The 13,453-nt window shown below is 45.8% G+C and overlaps 1 protein-coding gene across 2 annotated transcripts in view; it reads left to right on the top strand.

Annotated features, from left to right (window-relative positions):
- LOC144113483 (uncharacterized) overlaps positions 1-13,453 on the top strand; it is a 73,681-nt gene that overhangs the window by 45,897 nt on the left and 14,331 nt on the right. For both annotated transcript variants that reach the window (XM_077646571.1, XM_077646572.1), the window contains exon 6: positions 1,479-1,660. In XM_077646571.1, the coding sequence (XP_077502697.1) occupies positions 1,479-1,660 (182 nt within the window). The remainder of the gene's footprint in view (positions 1-1,478; positions 1,661-13,453) is intronic.

Here is a 13,453-nt window from a genome sequence, read left to right as displayed (position 1 = left end):
AGCATAGGGCACATTGCACTAGGTACAAGAGCACTGTTTGTCCTTGCCTGAAGTACCACTTAACTGCGTTTCAGCAACTACTTTCCAGTCAGCTTTCAAACATGGTGGTTAGACTTGGTGGCATCTAGATGGAAGAAAGTTTTGCTAAAGTTTACATATTAGATACAGCCTTTGTCAAAAATATGCAGTCCAAGGCCTCTAATGTGTGTAGTGCATGGGGCTCTGTAGCACAGTGCACACTGTACTATGTACAAGAGCACTGCTGTCCTTGCCTAACGTGCCACATAACTGTGTTTTTCCGGCAGCTCTCCACTCAGCTGTTGAACATGGTGGTTAGACTCAGTGGCATCTAGGTGGAAGCTAGTCCTGATTAAGGTTTATGTATTAGATAAAACCTTTAACAGAAGTGCACAGTCCAAACGGTTTGCCTCTCAGGCATGTTGTGGGACTCTGTAGCACTGCCAGAAAGGCAGCGATGCAAGGCCGAGAGTTATGCCCCTGTCACACGGGCACTTCCATCCTCATTGAGTCAATGCTCATCGAACTCAATGCAGATCGAAGGTTGTCACATGGCCACTTTCAAGCGCAATTGAGTTTGATCCTGCTTGACTCGATGCCGATTTCTCAAGAGTGCTTGAGGTTTCAAGCACAATTGAAAGCACTCTCGCTCTCACTAAGCTGTAAAAATAAACAATAGTTAACAAAACAGATCCACAAGAGTTATTTGTGTAAATGATTAAAATGCAGGACAGAGAATTTTTAGGCATTATGCCTACTTATATGAAAACATATTTTAAAATAATCTCAACACCACGTTCCAAGCTTCGTCGTCCGTGTAAACAAAGATGGCATCCTTCTACTCGTCGGCGCACAAACTGTGGAGCGAGCGTGAGACAGCCGCTCTCATCGACTACTGGCAAGACTGTCTAGATGATTTGCGGCACCAGAAAAGAAACACTGCAGTGTACACGGAAATTGCGGAGGCATTGTGGACGGATTTGGCTGCCACTGTCCCCGGCTGCCCTGACTGCACAGTGTTGCTGGACATGACCATGTTATGGCTGTCGCGGAACATTTGGCGCCACCTAATACACATGAGGGAAACTTCTCAATGAGCATTGAAAATGCTCGTATAGCACCGGATGTTTCGAGCGTGCTCGAAAATCTCTATGCAGATCGAGTTCAATGAGGATCGAAAGTGCACGTGTGACAGGGGTATTAATCTCACTGTCGAGAGATTTGGAACGCTAATTATACATAATGAATGACACAGTAAGGACAAGAAGCAGGACCGGTATGCTGTATATTTCTAACAAAGAGTGTACATTATGGATAATATTGGGGTCTTAAAGTACGTCTTGGCAGACAACCTGGCAGGGTGCGAGTGTCATGAGAAACTGGTGTGAGTGTTATCTGTCATTTCGTTGCCATGCCATGCTAGCATAGTTGCGATGAAAAGGGGAATTTTTGTTTTTCAGCTTAAGCTCGAGCTTGAACGACAAGTCACGCATGGGCTGCTCCTTGTATCCACCATTTCCTGTGCGACCTCCACACCCATCCATTTCGCAACCAGTGGACAAGTGCAAAATTGAGCCCTGTGGATGTTCAGTGACCAATGGCACCAGTGCTTGCAGTTCCAATTCGAAGCCCCAAGTGGGACGTAAGTATTGGCCAAATTATTTCTTCTCAACAATGTTTTAGCTTCTGTTTCACATGTGCAGATTGGCTGTCCAAAAGGTGCCATTAAGCTTTCAAACCCTGTACGTTTGCTTATTAAACAGCTGCCTGTTGCTTGCTAAGCAGCTATGGTTATGCACCTTATTGAATTTTTGAAAGGACCAGGAAATAATTTAGAATGATCCTGTTTTTTGTAGCGCAACAAAGCTTACCAGTTAGAGTACCTAATATAGTAAGGACTGTGTTCATAATGCTGTAAAAGTTCTCCAGCAGAATTTCCGAATCTGTGCACTCTCTTACGTAGAAGTAGCCCATGCAGTAAACTGATATTTGAGCAAGATGTTGCATGGTATCAAAAGTTAAGAATTGATAATGAATGTGACCCTAGCTGCTGGTAATGTTCTGTTGAACAAGCTTTGTAATGTGTGTCAGTATTTTGTCACAACAGCCATTATGGCTCTGTACTCATCACTGCAAAGGAGTCACTTTCTTTGTTAAAATTTCCTATTGCAAAAATTCAATGAAGTGCAGTTTTAAGGTGCTGCCAATGATAGCTTCTTTTTGTGTACATCATAATGTAGAGTGGGTGCTTGGGTTATTACTCCTTTAAAGGGCTAGAAACATTTTTTGCTATGTGTTTTCTTTTTTAGAATTGTGCGTAAGACATAGTAAACAATGATCACCATATAGAATTCACCTCCTTCGGGTAAAGAATGATAACTGTATTTCTTCTCCAGTTTAGTCTTGGTTTCATTTTTAGTAATGCCACAGTGGCTGTGATATCACAAGTAGGGTAGAGATCTCATGAGGCACACAAAAACTTCTATATAACCGCTGCTTTGTCATTTTAATCCTCTAAAAAATTTAACACCAGCCTCTCTCAGAAGCCGGAAGGACAGCTAGTGGATAGGCAGCTATTACTTCGCAGTCTTTGCATTGCCCTGTCTGACCTCTGCCCTACTTGCGACTTCGTAGACATCATTCAGCTGCTGCAACTAAAACCAGAGCTGCACTGGGAGGAGTTTGATAAAATTATTTAATAGGTGCAGCCAAATTCCATGCAGTAATCCATGTTTACATATCTTACGCACATGCCATTTTAAAGACAATCATCATCATCATCATCATCATCATCATCACCATCAGCCCTACTACACCCACTGCAGGGCAAAGGCCTCTCCCATGTCTCTCCAATTAACCCTATCCTTTGCCAGCTGCATCCACCCTTTGCCTGCAAACTTCTTAATCTCATCCGCCCACCTAACCTTCTGCCGCCCCCTGCTCCGCTTACTTTCTCTTGGAATCCACTCCGTTACCCTTAAGGACCAGCAGTTATCTTGCCTTCGCATTACATGCCCTGCCCAAGCCCATTTCTTTCTCTTGATTTCGACTAGGATGTCATTAACCCGTGTTTGCTCCCTCACCCACTCTGCCCGCTTCCGATCTCTTAACGTTACACCTATCATTTTTCTTTCCATGGCTCGCTGCGTTGTCCTTAACTTAAGCTGAACTCTTTTCGTTAGCCTCCACGTTTCTGCCCCGTAGGTGAGTACCGGTAAGATTATGCTGTTGTACACTTTCCTCTTGAGGGAAATTGGTAAACTGCCACTCATGATCTGCGAGAATTTGCCATATGCGCTCCACCCCATTCTTATCCTTCTAGTTATTTCCCTCTCATGATCCGGATCAGCTGTCACTACCTGCCCTAAGTAGACGTATTCCATCACAATTTCTAGGCTCTCGCTGCCGATTGTGAACTGGTGTTTCCTTGCTAGGCTGTTGAACATTACCTTGGTTTTCTGCATGTTAATTTTTAGACCCATCGATCTGCTCTGCCTGTCTAACTCATTGATCATGATTTGCAGTTCACCTCTTGAGTGAATCAGCAAGGCAATGTCATCAGCAAATCGCAGATTATTTAGGTATTCTCCATTTATTCTTATTCCCAACTGTTCCCAATTCAGGCCTCGAAATACCTCCTGTAGACATGCAGTGAACAGCATTGGCGAGATCGTGTCTCCTTGCCTGACACCCTTCCTTATTGGAATTTTATTGCTGACTTTATGGAGGACTATAGTAGCTGTGCAGTTGCTATATATATCTTCCAGTATTTTGACATAAGGGTCTTCTACCCCCTGATTACGCAATGCCTGTATGACTGCTGAGGTTTCCACTGAGTCGAATGCTTTCTCGAAATCAATGAAAGCTATATATAGAGGTTGATTATATTCTGCGCATTTCTATATCACCTGATTGATTGTGTGAATATGATCTATTGTGGAATATCCTTTACGAAAGCCTGCCTGGTCATTTGGTTGATTAAAGCCTAACGTTGCCCTCACTCTATTAGCGATTACCTTAGTAAATACTTTGTAGGCAACGGATAGTAAGCTGATCGGCCGGTAATTTTCAAGTCCTTGGCGTCTCCCTTCTTATGAATTAAGATAATGTTTGCATTCTTCCAAGCTTCTGGTGCCGTCGAGGTCATAAGGCATTGCGTATACAGGGTGGCTAGTTTTTCTAGCACGATGTTCCCTCCATCCTTCAACAGATCTGCTGTTACCTGATCCTCCCCAGCTGCTTTTCCCCTTTTCATTGCTTCTAAGGCTTTCTTTACTTCATCTTTCGTTACTGGCGGGATGACGCATTGCTGTGCACTGCTGTCTTTCTCATTAACGCTCTGATTACATTGGCTACAGTACAGGTCTGTGTAGAACTCTTCGGCTACGTTTACTATCTTATCCATATTGCTAATGACATTGCCCTGCTTGTCTCTTAATGCATACATCTGGTTTTTACCTATGCCTAGTTTCCTCTTCACTGTTTTTAGGCTACCTCCGTTCTTTATAGCATGCTCGATTTTCTCCATATTAAACTTCCTTATGTCGGCTACCTTGCGCTTATTTATTAACTTTGATAGCTCCGTTAGTTCTATTCTATCGGTAGCGTTAGATGCCCTCATGTTTTGGCGCTTCTTAATCAGATCTTTCGTCACCTGAGATAGCTTCCCGGTATCCTTTCGAACTGTCCTACCGCCTACTTCTACTGCGCACTCCGTAATTATTGATGTCAGATTATCGTGCATTGAATGAACATCAAGATCATCTTCCTCAGTTAAAGCCGAATATCTGTTTTGCAGCGCTATCCTAAACTCCTGTGCTTTCCCTCTTACGGCTAACTCGTTAATGGTCTTCTTCTTCACTAGCTTCTTCCGATCCCTCTTCAAGTCTAAGCTAATTCTAGACCTTACCATTCTGTGGTCGCTACAACGCACCTTTCCGAGGACGGCCACATCCTGAATGATGCCAGGTTTAGCGCATAGTATGAAGTCGATTTCATTTTTAATCTCACCATTGGGGCTCTTCCAGGTCCACTTCCTGTTTTCTCGTTTGCGGAAGAAGGTATTCATGATCCGTAAATTATTTCTATCCGCGAATTCGACTAATAACTCTCCCCTGCTATTTCTAGAGCCTATCCCATAGTCACCTACCGCGTGGTCGTCAGCTTGCTTCTTGCCCACCTTCGCATTGAAGTCGCCCATCAGTACAGTGTACTGCGATTTTACTTTATTCATTGCCGATTCTACGTCCTCATAGAAACTTTCAACAGTCTGGTCATCATGGCTGGATGTGGGTGCGTAGGCCTGCACCACTTTCAGCTTGTACGTCCTATTCAGCCTAATAACTATAGCTGCTACCCTCTCGGTAATACTGTAGAACTCCTCTACGTTGCCAGCTATATCCTTATTAATGAGGAAACCCACACCTAGTTCTCGTCTATCCTTTAACCCGCGATAGCACAGTATGTGTCCGTCCTTTAGTACTGTATACGCCTCACCTGTCCTCCTAACTTCACTAAGCCCTATCACATCCCATTTAATTCCCGCTAGTTCCTCAAACAGCACTGCTAGGCTAGCCTCACTGGCTAAAGTTCTAGCGTTAAACGTTGCCAGGTTCAGATTCCAATGGCGGCCTGTCCGGAGCCAGAGATTCTTAGCACCCTCCGCTGCGTCACAGGTCTGACCGCCGCCGTGGTCAGTTGCTCTGCAGCCGCTGGGGACTGAGGGCCGAGGGTTAATTGGTTTGATCATAGAAGGTTGTGGCCAAGTACTACACCAGGGTGGCCAAATCCTGCTCTGGTGAGAGAGTGCGTTGTCGGTTCTGGTCACCGAGATCAGGCCGCACTCCAGGCCTGGTTATGGAATTCCATCGACACGCGGATTTTTTTTTTTTAACCCCGGTGGAGAATTGCGCGACACCAGGATTTGAACCCCGGTCCTCTTGCACGCGAGGCGGATGTTCTACCTCTACGCCATCGCTGCACCATAAAGACAATAACGCAACGAAAATGTCGTGCCCATACTCCTTTAACTGTGAGTTTTCACTGTAGCAGGTTGAAAAGGTGAAAGTGATAGCTTTAGCCCACCCTTCTTAACCTCTGAAAAGGCATTCCCTGGCCTGCATGGCTGAAGCCCTTCTAAACATCATAGAACACATTGTCATTTGCTAGCATTCTGATTGGCAAGCATTCTCATTGGCAAGCTTTCTGTTTGATACATGGTCAGAAGTGACGACATTGAGCTTAAGGTTATGACAGGCATGTTTCAATGGTGATTACTATGCTGCAAAACTCCAGAAAAACTTCCTTAGTACAACTGTTGCCTTAGTGTTTTGATCCCTTTCATTCTGCTTTTACTGTCATAATTGAGACCATTCAAGCAGTGTTGACCTGCAGTGTCCATGAGAGAACACAAACAAAAGTTGCATAATGCTCACCCAGGAGGCATAGGTTTTCTCTAACGTTCTGGGGTCTGCTATTGAACTTTTTTTATAAAAGATATTAATATTGTACACTGTGTGATATATTGTGACGTAAAGGGATTAGAATATTATACATGTGACTTGTGAAGTTTTATGAGGCAGCTCAATGAGCGGCTGCTGAGCATGCTGTGCTAGATTTCTTCTTATGTAACTGTACATTAGCCTACTGATATTTTGGACTCTCTAGGGACCATGAAAATGTCCTAAAAATCGGGCTGTCTGGAAAATAAAATTTCACCGAAAAAATTACTTTACTTCAACTTCTAATTGCCTGTATGGTGAAGAAAGAGGTTAATAGTTTCGTGCATATTTTCAAGCTTCACATGACACTAAACCTCTCCGTGCATCGCGTATACAGATAACGAGCAGCGACGACTTCTATGAGCTTGGTGCTCGATGGCTGTACTGTTGTCAGTACATTGGGGATGAATGCATGGGTTGTCCAGATGCAAAAGCGAACCCGCCACTATGGGAAGTGCACTGCGCCCACCGTACACGGGGCCCGAAAATGAAAGGGCAAAGGTGGCGGTAAAAAAGAACCGACAGATGGCCGAAGCGAACACTATGTCGGCATTGCCATTCTTAATTAGACTTAATAGCTAGTCAGAAACCAGTCTCAGAACCGGCAGTATGTTATTGTTTGCCATACATGGCAAAATCACTCTTTAAAAGCAATTAAATTACATTACTAATTACTTCCCAAAAAATTGCTCAAATGTAATTCAGTTACATGACCTTACTGCTCACAAAAAGGAATGACTTTATATTACAGTTATTTTCAAGAAGTAATGCAGTTACTTTGAAATTACTTTCTAGGTTTCATCCATACAAGGAAGTACATTGATTGCAGCTCTCACAAGCATTTGATTTCTTAATTTATTGCACTGAAGAAGCAATTAAGCTTCAATGTGGGCATTAAAAAGGCTGCCTTGCTTTGAAGAAAGTATGTTCTTGGCCATCCTGAATAGTTGCATTGCTGATGCAGATGTGGGTACCCCAATGTTCTGCATAGAAAGTTTTTTCAACATTGGGTACACTAAGGAATCATAAAATTGCGTGCACTGCTCTTCATCCGGCAGTGAATATAATCATTCAATACAGTAAAACATCGATATTTCGAACTCTGTTAATTCGAAATCCCTAATAATTTGAAGGACTTCTGCGGTTCCGTGATTTCTAATGTAAATCTGACCGGATTATTTGAAGCGGCGGCGTGCACCAGCCCAGTTCATTCGAAGATCTAAGATGCCATGCGAGGATGTCTGATCCAGATTTCGCCACAAAGCGATGAAGCGGCGGCCCCTCAAAGCCATGAGGTGGCGCTGTAGAGCGATGGAGATTAGTAATGCCGATGCTTGATATGTGAAGTGCCCCAGCCCCAGCACTCTCGGTGCAAAAACCGATCTCGTGCAGCTTGTGGACTGCCGGAGCATGCACCTGCAGAGGAGAGACTTGTTTCACTGCAATGCAGGCGTGGACTCCAGTTTCCATGTGACATGCTCTCAGCGCTTTGTCAAGGCATGGCTGGACTGATGGCAGCGGTGCGCATGCTCCTCTCCAGCCTGGCCGTGATCAAGGCAGCGTCTAGTGGAGGCTCTGGCATAGAAGCATCTCCTAGCACTGGCATCGCCAGTGTGTGTCCCGCGACGGGTTGACTGCGTGCAATGCTGACCTGAGCCGTTTCTTTGAGTAGTGTGCTGTGATAAGAGGGTTAGGTCGACCTTATCGTAGCGCCGACCTATTTGCGGTGCCTAAGGTAGTTTTAGACGAACGTCAGGTAGTACGTGCCCCGTGCCGGTGCCTGTTCCCAGCAGGACGCATGGGGCTCCTTGCATCAAAAAAGTCGCAAATTCGTATGCTAATCGGTTCCACCGAAGAAAATTTGAATTGCGTGCCATTTATCCAGCTCATTCACGCTGGCAGTCGCTTCCTCGGATGAGCGGGAGGTAGTGCGAGGGCAAACTTCCGATTCCAATAATACCCAGGGGTCCAGGGCGTGCATTGCGCCAGAATCCGAAACTGCAGCACCGTGTGCAATTCAGTTTGCCACTTGCAGTCGGTCAGCACGCAAGTGTGGAGGCAGGTTTGAAAGCCGCTTTTTCGCATTTTATTTCCATTGTCTTCGGGCTGCTGTCCTTGTGATTGCATCGTTACGCGTTTGTTGCTTTGAGTTGCATGCGTGCTGCACTGCCGTCCCACGAGAAACTACAAAACAAAATGCGGTGGCCGGAAGAAGCATGCAGGGTGCGGTTACTGTTGACTTTTTCTTTTTTTTTTTTTGCCAGCAGGGACTGCGAGCTGGACGATCAGCTTTTATGTGGCCATATACAGTAATCACAAGTCCGTCCAGTAATGGTAGCGCATTCCCGCAATGCAATTTTGTGCCTGGGTCCATTTTTTTTTCGTGTGGTCAGGCAGTTTGAAAACCCGGTTAATTATAATAATTTTCGTGGTCCCAATGACTTCGAATTAACGAGGTTTTATTGTGTATCATGTAGACATGCCCTCTTGATTTTGAAGAATTTGCCGCTCGCATCACTTGTGGATGCTGCAGCGGTTTCCTGTTCACAGTGGCACCTCTAGAGTTGGCTCAACGCGATGCTATGGCCTCGCTCTAACTAGCCGTTAACAGCAAAATTTATAAATACTTTGTCTAAGCTCTGTGCCACACCATTCAACTTAAACAACCTTGGTAGCTCTCTCTCTAAGGAAGTGAAGTAAAAGAAATACCAAATTCTCTCTCAGAATGTGACGTACACATTTTTAGTGCGAGAGCACTATTAGCCCCCTACCCCGCAAAATCCGCATGTGGACGTGAAGCCTCTGAGATAGTCAAGAGAGGAAAGGTGCATACCGTATTTACTTGCTTATAGGTCGACCACTAATAATGGCCGACCCCTATACATTGGGCTCGTTGAGAAATAAAAAAAATTATTCGACTCATATCTTTAAAAACCGGAAAAACATGCACACGACAAACATTTATTTACAATAAACTTGGCCACCAAATACTGCTGGTCACTGTCACAAGCCACATCCTCGTTGGAACTGCTGGGAAAGTTTTCCTCTTATGATGCTTTGCAGGCGACCTCGTCATCCAAACTGAAGTTGTCCTCGCTGCCATGGAGTGCATTAGAAATGCAGCATTTTTTGAACCCTGTCCTGAATGATCTCCGCCGGAGGATCCTCCCACGCATCCTTGACCCATGTCGCCACTTCGGTGAGCGGGGCCTTCTTGTTGCGTCCCGTTGGCGTCATGGCTGCATTGTCCTTCGCGAGCCATTCCCTGTAATATTTGGTGACGTGGTCTTTAAAAGGCTTGTTCGCGGCGACATCCAGGGGTTGTAATTGAGACGTCATACCACCAGATCCGTGCCTGCCCTCTGTAGGGCTTCCTTGACGCCGAGGCAAATGTGGCCTCTGAACGAGTCCAAGACTAGCATGTTTGGAAGGCCCAAGTCAGCACCTGGTCACTTCATCCAAACTGTCTGGAACCATTCTTTAACCATCTCCTCATTCATGAATCCTTTTTCATTGTCGTGGATGATCACTTTTTCGGGAATGGTTCATTCTTTGGAATTGTCTTTCGGCGAAACATGACGTACAGCGGCAACTTTCAGCCATCTGCAGTGCAGCGCAGCATAACAGTAAATCGCGTATGCTCGTGGATAGTCATCAACAGACGCACGTCTTTTGCCCCCTTCGTTGTTACGGTGGTATGGCTGGCCATGTCGAAGTAGACCGGCGTTTGGGCGGCGTTCCCGATCTGTCCAAGACTATAATCCTTTTGATGCCGGAGCTTCAGAATGTAGCGCTAGAATTCCATCAGCCGTTCCTCGTACTCTGCTGGCAAACGCCGGCGGATGGTCATTCTACGACGAAGGGAGAGCCCGTTGCACCGCATAAACTTTTGCACCCAACCCCGACTTGCTTTAAACGTTGACCGACCCATCCCATCTCGCTGCGCCAATTGCCGAGCCTTCGTTTGTATGTCCTCACATGACATCTGGAGACCCTTCGCACGCTCCTCTTCCACATGAAGCCTCAATTTCTTTTCGAGAGCTTCATACCTTCCGGTTGCTGGCCTGCAAAAAATAACAAATCCGCCTGTTGCAAGCAAACAGTCGGTCCCGTTGTTTCCGCCAACCCCTAATCAACTTTTCATTTGCGTCGAACTCACGCTGAGTGGCACAGTTGTTCGAGTTCCCTGCAAAAAAGAATCACTTGTTGCTTAAAGTCGGCAGTGCTACACTGCCAACTTGACATCGTCGCTCAAGCACACAACTGCAAATGCGATTGCAAAGCGGCGATGCAGAGGGAAATAGACACAAATACAGGCGTTCCGAGTGACGGGTATACGAGCCCCGTATGAAGCCTGCAAAGTAGACAACCTGAAAGCGGACGTCAGCACCACCTTTATGAATTGGTTAAACCAGTGATTCTTTTAATCAGCAACTTTGTTGCGACTTATTAAGGAGGGAGGTGGGGATCGGAGTGAAATTCCTTATTTTTGTAGTAGAGCAATGAAATTTTGCACGGTTATTGGGAAGTGTGCTGAATGACTAAATACAAAGTTTCATTGATATATCTTGAGTAGTTTTGACATTACAAATTTTTATTTGCACCCAATTTGCAGAAAGCCTGGCGTGACAAAAAAACGTGGTAGAAGCCCATTCTTGCTTTTACATTTTAGCGAAATGAATAGTTCATGCAGTGACATTCTCCAAATATTTTTGTCGTCCTTATTTTTTTTACACAGGACATTATATCCATGTTTGAAAAATGTCGTTATCAACATGCCAATTTAGCTAAACAGTAAAAAAAGTGAGATAGTTGTTAAAAATACAGGAATGTCACTGCATAGAGAATTTACTAAGAAATACAATGCAACAAACCTCATGCAAATCGCACAAGGCATAGTTGTTTTATGCTTTCTGCAAGCGGGATAATGTGCTCAAAACTCACTTCTGAGAAAACTGGCAAGCACTGGCAAGTTTTGCAAGCACTGCAGATTTATTAGAAAGCACCAGAGCTGTAATATTTTGCATCACTGCTGTCAGGTATTCTTCTTGCACCTTTGCCTCTTTGTTTGGTGGGCTTTGGACACCTTCTTCAGGTGCTCTTGGTTCTTTTCTTGAGCCCTCTGGACGGCAAGGGCACCATGATACACACCCAAGGTGCCACACATTGCCGAGTAGGCTCCTTTGCTTTTTGAATTGTACTTTACGACTGCCTCATTTACTGCAGTCTCTATCGCAAAAAGCCAGGCATGCTCGTCCTTTGACTGTGCTGACCAAACTTCCGTTCATTTGCGGACACTGCGTGGATGGAGTTGCGAACGGTGCATGTCTGCACTTCTGCAGTCACTGCCAACACGAAGCGTGGCTCGAGGCGCGCCTGATGGTGCTACGTTCGGGCGACGATTCGTCGGGTGAATCTTCAGCTATCACACTGTTGCTTGTCGACAGTTGGGGCTCACTCGCAGACTGCGTGTCCGTGTCGCACGATGCGCCAGAAACAGAGCACGCCATCTCTGCCGGCATTGCCTCCAACGCTGCAATCTCTGCTGCCGATTTGCGTGGCCGTACGCAAAGGTGCAAGAGACTCCGTTGGCGCGTGTCCCGTCAACTGGGTTATTGGCGTCGATGGCACAGGGCGATTGTTGGCTTTGCTGCTGGAGCAACGCGGTGCAAGATAGTGCGGCACGTTTTCCGCATGTTTAGTCGGGTGCTCCGCTTCTCCCGCTGGCCGCCGTCCTTGTCTAGCCGTAGGAGGCTTGCGCTTCCGTTTTCCGAAGGAGTGCTTCATTCAAAATTTCTTTTGAAATGAGCGACGATCCATCACTAACCCGGGAGCTTTCAGAAAACCGAATTTTGCATGTCAAATGAAGACTCCGCCGTGGTTTGCGAAGCAGAAAACAGTGGCACAGTGGTCCGCTGTGGTTGCCAGCTTGCCCACTGCTGCAGCAGCAACCAATGGGGAGGTGCCTTTCAGACTGGCAGCCAATCGGAGGCCCACTTTCATCGCAGGGCCCGTGTGACCACCCCTGTCTTACCCGCGCTTCTTTTGTGTTTGTGCGACTGTTGCAAGATGGCATGACTACTGATTTTGGTTTGTTTTTGGGGAAAAGAAATAGCACAGTATCTGTCTCACATATGAATCGCGCAGCTGTAAGGGAAAGGTTAAAGGAGGGAGTGAAAGAAAAAAGGAAGAAAGATGTGCTGTAGTGGAGGGCTCCGGAATAATTTTGACCACCTGGGGACCTTTAACGTGCACTGACATCACACAGCACACAGGTGCCTTAGCATTTTGCCTCCATCGAAATGCAGCTGCCGTGGTCGGGTTCGAACCCGGGAACTCCAGATCAGTAGCCGAGCGCCCTAACCACTGAACCACCGCAGCGATGACTGAAGAATTTAGAAACGAAACGGCGGAACTTTGAGCTTTCAAACGATACCAAGATGGTGGCGCTCGGTGGCGGGAAAGACGAGATATGGCTCTGTGAACTTCAGTGATTTTGCGCGATTTATAACTGTTTTCTCGCCCTGCGCACTGACAAATTAAAATTTTTCGGGCAGTTTTAGGGCGTTTTCAGCTAAACCATTTTGATACAACGTACGTTAGGCGTTGCAGATACCGAAATGCGTGGTTTCCAAAAAGCGATATTTTCCGCGATTTTCGCAATCTGATCCCTGCGTCCCCCCTTAATTACACTAGCGCTTTTTCTGGAAGTGTGACTGCGGCTTCGACATGCATGCTGGAGCGTTTGTTTTGATCACGACCTCCTCTATAAACTATAATACACTGGCTTTGGTACCTATTTAAACGCCAAAATAGACCGCTTCCTAAGCTGTCTATTGATAAGACCACAGAAATGAGTGGAAGAGCGATGCCGGTGCACACAGTAATTCGCTGTTATTTTCGACTTCGAGGTCACACCAGCACTGTTCCATTGT

Source organism: Amblyomma americanum, chromosome 1 (assembly GCF_052857255.1).
Source record: "Amblyomma americanum isolate KBUSLIRL-KWMA chromosome 1, ASM5285725v1, whole genome shotgun sequence".
In the NCBI taxonomy this organism is placed as follows: domain Eukaryota; kingdom Metazoa; phylum Arthropoda; class Arachnida; order Ixodida; family Ixodidae; genus Amblyomma; species Amblyomma americanum.
The sequence above is the reverse complement of the archived record's forward strand: the minus strand, read 5'-3'. Positions and strand labels throughout refer to the sequence as shown.